This window comes from Haplochromis burtoni, unplaced genomic scaffold, assembly GCF_018398535.1.
Source record: "Haplochromis burtoni strain Fernald_Lab_line unplaced genomic scaffold, NCSU_Asbu1 Contig_148, whole genome shotgun sequence".
Classification (NCBI taxonomy): domain Eukaryota; kingdom Metazoa; phylum Chordata; class Actinopteri; order Cichliformes; family Cichlidae; genus Haplochromis; species Haplochromis burtoni.
Window position 1 is genome coordinate 1,262,638 of NW_024582509.1, and position 7,500 is coordinate 1,270,137.

The 7,500-nt window shown below is 43.1% G+C and overlaps 1 protein-coding gene across 1 annotated transcript in view; it reads right to left on the reverse strand.

Annotated features, from left to right (window-relative positions):
• jakmip3 (Janus kinase and microtubule interacting protein 3) overlaps window positions 1-7,500 on the reverse strand; it is a 50,859-nt gene that overhangs the window by 29,637 nt on the left and 13,722 nt on the right. The window contains exons 7-11 of the mRNA XM_042224755.1: window positions 6,259-6,414; window positions 4,471-4,608; window positions 3,665-3,700; window positions 3,450-3,521; window positions 1,576-1,680 (exon numbers count right to left, since the gene is read on the reverse strand). Coding sequence (XP_042080689.1) covers window positions 1,576-1,680; window positions 3,450-3,521; window positions 3,665-3,700; window positions 4,471-4,608; window positions 6,259-6,414 — 507 coding nt within the window. The remainder of the gene's footprint in view (window positions 1-1,575; window positions 1,681-3,449; window positions 3,522-3,664; window positions 3,701-4,470; window positions 4,609-6,258; window positions 6,415-7,500) is intronic.

The window sequence follows — 7,500 nt, forward strand, 5'->3', positions numbered from 1 at the left end:
CTGACGACGGCACTGAGCTCAGCTATCTTCAGCTGAAACCTCCGAGTGTCACGATCCTCCTGAGACTGAGCACAAGAACGACAGCCCAGGTCAAAGGTCAGCCACCAACCAAATGCCTAACTGCAAACTGCATTCAAGCATCATCAGCGTGGTAGCATGCAAACACATGAAAAATCGAAAGTTTCTTTTGTATTTTCATACAATAGGAATTTCTTCAACACTGAATTACTAAAAATATAATTTGAAACAAACTGAAATCTTAAGAGAATTCAGTAACAGTACAAATGGTGTTAAAAGGTGAACCTCTAAGGAACTTTGGCACAAAGTCAACATATCTTTACTGAGGACTTTTACTTATAGACATCCCATTTTAGTGTTCTATCACTCTCTGATAACTAGTCCATGAGACTAGTTATCATGAGGTCCATGAGAAAGTTGAGTGCATCTTTCTGCTAGAGTGTTAAAGGTCTGGTTAGCTCCAAGTTTGTTTTAAAAGCCTAAGTTTTCTGTCTCTCTCTGTCTACCTTAGCCCTTTGAGCCTGGTCTGTAGAAGAAGACTGCACATGTAGTTTGTGTAGAAACCACATTTCTTGAGCTGAAACAGCAAAAAGTTTGGCTGAAGTCAACCTGTTATTGGCCTTAATTTCCGGTCTCAAATTAGCCTGGATGGTAACTCAGGACCATGCTGTACACTTCAAGACTGTTAGGATGGCTAGGAAGGCCCTGAAACACTCTGCTGGGCAACTGGGGTATTATTTATAAGAAAGGTGCCCCTGGTGGTATACTTTGAGAGAAGTACAGTGTGACTCAGTCTAACTATTAGGGGGTATTATACTGTGTTATTTAAAACATGGTGGATATTAGTAGTCACAGAGCAGTCATTAGGTCAAGTACCATCTCAACAATGATTATGAAACTGACCTCCCAGGCCACTGTTCATCAGTGGTGCTAGTTTCAGTCATTGTGCAAACGTACTGTTTATAAGGTTGGAAATTTGCAGTCAGACTGAAGAAGTCACCTGGATGTAGGGCTGCTCAATTAATCGAATTTTAATCTCGATTACGGGCTTTCAACGATCATTAAAAATGACTGAGCCGATTATTAGCCCCTCCCTCGTGCTTTAAAGAGAGATATCATCCTTGTTCCGACACACCTGAATCAAATTTATGGCTTGTTCCTAGGCCTTTGCAAAACTTGATGGGATGCTGAAGAGGTAATCCAACCATCTGATTCAGCTGTGTTGGAGTAGGGATGCATCTAAAAGCTGCAGAACTGTAGCTCTCGAGGATTGGAGTTGGACACCCCTGTTATAGACACTGGCAGCTTAAGCAGGTTACAACTTAAGTACCTGAAGGATGTTTTGTTGTTACTATATGAATTATTATTTAAAATCTAGCAAAGGTGGATCTTTGAAGGTTTTGTCTTTCTGTCGGCTCTCCATCAAAGGCTGAGCGCTGTCTGTTCCAAGAGTCAGAAACTACCAGCTGTTTCCTTTTACATCCCACTGGACTTAAGAACACGTTTGGATGTCCTCACCTTTGGAAACAGTGGGTGTGTGTACATGTGTGTGCGTACCTCGTCTGGTTCAGTATCTGGAGTTCTGTCAGTGTGAAAGGACAAAGACGAGCCATCAGAATCCACAGACGCCTCTTCATCATAGCCATAAAACGTCTCAATGACCTGCAGGCAACACACAGAGACACAACGTAGTTCTGAAAACCCACCACAAAGTGCCATAACACCATCAACACATCCTCCATTTTTCTACATCACGCCCAGTTCAGGATGCTTTACAGATCATCAGAGATCTGATTTCTGGTCCAGAAGAGCTGACCAGAGTTGGTCCAACCAGCTCTCAGTATGTTTACATGAAATCATCGAAATCTGATGATTGGGCTGTAACCTGATTGGTCAAAGCTAATTACTGATGGAGCTGTGACAGGAGAAGACTCGGAATTAGTAAACGACGTTTAGTTTGTGACCTTTTAATATTTCAATCATTATTCAGAAAACACTGAATGTCTGTCACCATGGTGACTTAATTTAAGGAGCTTGTAAAAACACAAGCGACTGGACTCGTTTAAGTTTCTTGAAGATGTTTCAAGTTTCATCCAAGACGCTTCTTCAGCTGCAAAACCAAATAGTGGCGTGTCCCTTATTTGATCATTACCCTCATCACAGGAGCCAAAGTGTGAAAAAAGGTGTAGTTGCTATTAGCAGAGGTTTAGCTGAACCATCGTGAGTCATGTGACCTACTGAGATCAACTCACCCATGTGAGTGGGCGTTAGGGTCTCTGTGAAGGATCTCAGAACTGGATTATAGATGGCAGACAGTTGGTGTGGTAAGCCCCGCCCTCTGTTCAAAGATAGCCGTTCACAGTGGACACAGATGCTTCTTTTACTCCTCTTTCAAACCTGTCCTCTCTGTCCAACATGTGAACATTTGCATCCTTAAAGCAGTGACCTTTGTCCTTTAGTACAGCCGAGCCTTGTCCCGTGGAGGTGGCTCTTCTATGTTGTGCGTTTATAAAGTGGCTGTTTGGTGTCTCCAGTGTAGAGGTCTGAGCACTCCTCCCTACACTGTACAGCTACGCTACATTGTTGAGGTTGTGTGTGGGATGAACCAGTTTGTGTCTGAGTGTGTGGCTGGGTACACTGGGATGCCGTGCTTGGAGAAGACTCTCCTGAGTTTCTCTGATAAACCTGCCACATGAGGGATGACAGTTGTTCTGTTTGTCCTTCTGATCCTCTCTAGTTGGTGTCTGACCGTCTTTCCTGTGCATCTTAGTTGATTTGATGAAAGCCCAGCTGGGGTAACCACATGTTTATGAGCTTTCTTTACATGTGTGTTCCTTTGTTTCCCCTTCTGGCTTAGAGGGGATGTTTTTCCAGGGTTGCAGGATCCCGATTTCCCCAAGTTTGTGTTCCAGAGGGTGGTGGAAGTCAAGTGGGGAGTAGGTACTGGTCTGTGTTTGTGGGTTTCCAGCAAATGTAAACGTTGAGGTTTCCATCCTCCTCAATGTGCCATAAATAGCCCCTACACGTCGTTTCTACTGACGACAACATTAAGCAGACATTTAAAAAGAAGTTGTCACCTGGTGCTACAGTGGACCCTCTCAGTGGACCAAAACTGGAGGTCCAAAAATGACTTATAAAAGACGTCGCTCCAACTTCACTTTACGTAATGGGATGCACATTCAGTCTGAGCTGCTGGAGCTTTGCAGCAGGGCGTCATTTGCTGCTTTCAGGAACAAGCTGCACACAAAACATCTATCACACTGAAAGCGTTCTGCACATGAAAGAAATGCTGAGGGTCACCTGCTTCTGACCAGGTAAGCTGGTCAGCCTCGGTTTTCATGGAGATTCAATAGGTAAACAACTCGCTAAAGAATAAACCTGGCTTCGTCACACACAAACAAAGAAATATCGGGGTACAGGCCTGGCCTCACCCTGCAGGCTCTGAAGGTCCGTTTCCTCCTCCCCGATTCCTGACGCCGGTACCTCAGTAACATGTCTCTCTCCTACAGACAGACAGCAGCATGTTTCACTATTAACAGAAAGATCTTACTCTCAGGGTTATCACTGATTCTATGCATGTTCGATACAAAGCTCACAACCCATCACACAGGACACACCAACAACTGTATTACGATTCAATACTTACAATCACATTCTTCACATAACCAGCTGTCTCCAGAGCCTGTAAACACAAACTAAGTCTTATTACAGTGAAGTACTGAACTGCAGTACAAGTATAAATGTGTGAGTGTGTGTAGTACTAGTAGGAGCAGTAACAGTATTACTTGTCGTCTGTATGGACACAGTTGCTCACTTAATGGGTTTTTTCACATTGTGGTTTCTCACTGAAGGCATCAAAACTATGAATGAACACATATGGGCTTATGTGTGTCCATCCATCCATCCATCCATCCATCCCCCTCTTCCACTTATTCAATTCAGGGTCGTGAGGGGGAGGGGGGGCTGGAGTCTATCACAGCTGTCTTAGGGCAGGAGACAGGGTAGACCCTGGATTGTTTAAAGATCAGGCTTCAAACTTTCCTTTTTGCTAAAGCATATAGTTAGGGCTGGACCAGGTGACCCTGAATCCTCCCTTAGGCTGCTGGGAGACTCCCATGATGCATTGAGTGTTTCTTCTTCACTCACTATGTTTTTATACAACTCTCTGCATTTAATTACTAGTTATTATTAATCTTTGGCTTCTTCCTGTTGACAGCAGATGGCCCCGCCCCTCCCTGAGCCTGGTTCTGCTGGAGGTTTCTTCCTGTTAAAAGGGAGTTTTTCCTTCCCACGCCAAAGTGCTTGCTCATAGGCAGTCATATGATTGTTGAGATTTACTCTGGTTTATTTGTATTATTGTAGGGTATTTCTTTTACAACATAAAGCGCCTTGAGGCAACTCCTGATGTGATTTGGCGCTATACAAACTGAACTGAATCAGTGGTATGGGTACCTTGGACAGGTCATCAATGATGTGTTGCTGCTCCAGGACTTGTAACCGCAGAAACTCCATCTCTCTCTCGTCCTGACTGTAACCATGGTAACTGGTGGAGTGGCTGCGGTCCAGATCATTTAATGAACTTGGCCTCCTCTGTGGACCACAAAAGCATGGCTGTTACCATAGTAATGGTACGCTAAAGTATTTGATTGCTGTTTGATGGTTTTTCATGCTCACTGTCACCAAGTGCTCGGCCATGATGGGTTGTCTTTTCTTTCATATAGAAATATAACTAAAATGAATAGATGTGGAAGAAATGCTCAGCAGCTGATGCAGCACTGTTTCACTGTGTTTGAATAAAGTATACTATAACTAGGGCTGTTCGATGTAATGATATAAAAACGTCTATGGTTTCATATTACGCTACTGTTTGCTTTGTGGTAAAATAAACAGTTTTCAGCAATATTTTTTCATGGTTTTGATGGTCACTGTAGAATTTCCCAAAGCTCTATTTTTCTCTTATATTTAATATAACCACACTACAGTGGACAAGTGACTGTTTTTATGCGTTGTCATCAGCAACAACGATGGTAAAACCATCGTGTGGCTTGTTTATTTTCCACATAAACCTTTCACAATAAAGCTGAAGATCCTGTTGAGATTTTTCAAAATAAACTGCAAAGTATTTCGGACAAGAGTGTTTACGGACGAGAAGCTAAGAAAGAGCCCACAAAGAAAATTGCGGCCGTTTCAACTTATGTAACACTCGACTTTGACACAGATGATCATTTTGATATTTTCAGTGTGATACTGAGAGGATGATGGAGAGATAATAGACCTGATGGCAGCGACTTTATTTACAGAATAGTTCAAAAATTCATTACAATCAGATTTAGTATAGACTGGTACATGAGGGATATCAAACAACACTTTGGGATGGTTCTTTTTTGAAATTCAGTTCTAGCATTTTTTTATCATGTCATTAAGTGAGGAAATTGATTCCTTGAGATGTATCCCATGAACCTCGAGCTTGGAAGCCTTCCATAAACGTTCTAACTTGCGACAATATTTCCTAAAATTCAGAATATTTTCATTTATCCAGGGACAGAAATTTGAAGAATGGACGACACTTTGTTTCAGAGGCGTCCCTGTATATGAGATAGATTTACATTAATTGTTAAAACGTACGTATATCTCTGTGTATATGTTTGTGTATATAGGTAGGTATGTATGTGTGTATGCGTATGTACTCCTTTGTATGTATAACTTGTACATATCTTTTTTGTGTAAATGCCTGTGTTACTGTGTAGCCTGTGTTACGCTATTGTGTGTTACACACACTCCCTCAGTAGGTACCCTTAAACTTATGTCTGTCTTATCTTCCTCTCCTATCCAAAAACTGAATGTAAATCTACATCCTGCCAACGGAGAGATGCCAAACTGTGTTTCATTGTTCTTGTAACAGTGACAATACAGATCTATTCTATTCTACAAGACACCAAGAGTCCTGCCAGGGTCAAGCGTGGCCGAGAGCCTTCCAGCAGCGTCCTGGTTTATAATCGGGATCATTCAGTCTTTTGGATCATTGGTGTAAGAGGTGAAAGATGCAAATAAAATGACAAATTAAACTTCAGTCTTGTAATTGGGTTGTCAATGAAGTACCTAAACCCTGAAGTGTGAGTGAATCCTGACACCTGCTGGTAAAAAGCAGTAACTGCGTGTGGAAGCTGGACATCACATCAATTCCAACACCATCACCAGTTTGACTGATACAGAATAGGGCGTGTTAGAGTCAGAGGTTACCATAGTTACCATCTCCAGATTCTCCTGGGTGACGAAGCGAAGCTTGTTATCGAGTCGACGCAGCGCTAGAGCCAGCTCTTCGTTTTTGCGGCTCAGACGCTTGTTCTTGTCCAGAAGAGGAAGAAACTGACTCTCGGCCTCTCTCAGGCGCTTCAACTACAGAACACACGAAAAATAAAAGCATACAGGCAGGAAGAGGACAAGGATTTTATCAAGTAATTCATTAGCCCCAGGTAAGATAACATTAGGGTGACAGTGCCCTACAGTGTTTGTAGTTCTTATGATTGGAGTCCATTAAGCTTACTGTCTCATTTCAAGCTCCATATTTTGTTTCCTGGGCTGGAGAGGCACTGCATGAGTTGCGGTTCATTAGCTGCATAAGGTGGAATGTAACAATTAATTTACTCAACATTACCCTCTACAGGTGTAGCTGCCTTATTAGTTAGGATCAGCCTGGGTTAGAGTTAGGACAATAAAGGGAAGGAGGAGCTAACACGAGACCCGGCGTGCTACTGATTGAGAACATTTCGGTCACTAGCTTTCTCTGCCAACTTACTCCTATACAGCTTGAAAACTGTGTTTCAACCAACTTAAGCACTCTGGAGGACCACAAAGAAGACCGGGACAGTAGAAGCAGTATACCTGCAAGTGTTTCAGGTCCATTGTTATGGGGAAACAAGGCACTGACTACATCCAGCAGCAAAGGAAACATGTTTGGAACGGGCTTCTCCTCAGACTAGCAACATGATGGAGATTTTGGTGTCCATAGATAAAAAAAACCATCGAGCTTTGACATATACCTGCCCCCACTGGAAATCTTGCATAAAGACTTTCAGGTGCTGCGTAAGTCCGTGGAGTTCAGCCAGCCGCAGGTGAACACACTCACTGCTGTGGCCGGGGAGAGTCGGGGTAATCCCTCAGCGACGGTATGACCCAGATCTCAGACGAAAATTTAAAAAATCAAGGAAACTGTCGCCGAGCTCCAGGCCTGCAGCATGCTAGGCCTGGAGGCATCCTAGAGAAGGCAGCAAAGGACCTGCAAACTACAGTGAGACATTACATCTAGATCCACCTCAAACTCCACATGGTAAAACATCAGCTTCCATTATGTCCATCATCTGGGACGTAAGCAAGCTGATGGACGCAGACCCAGACCAACTGTGTCCAAATTGGAAAACTTTAAACAGAAAGAGCTGGTGTAGAGCCATGGCTGGGAGCTGACAGCAACAAACTTCGGTTTCT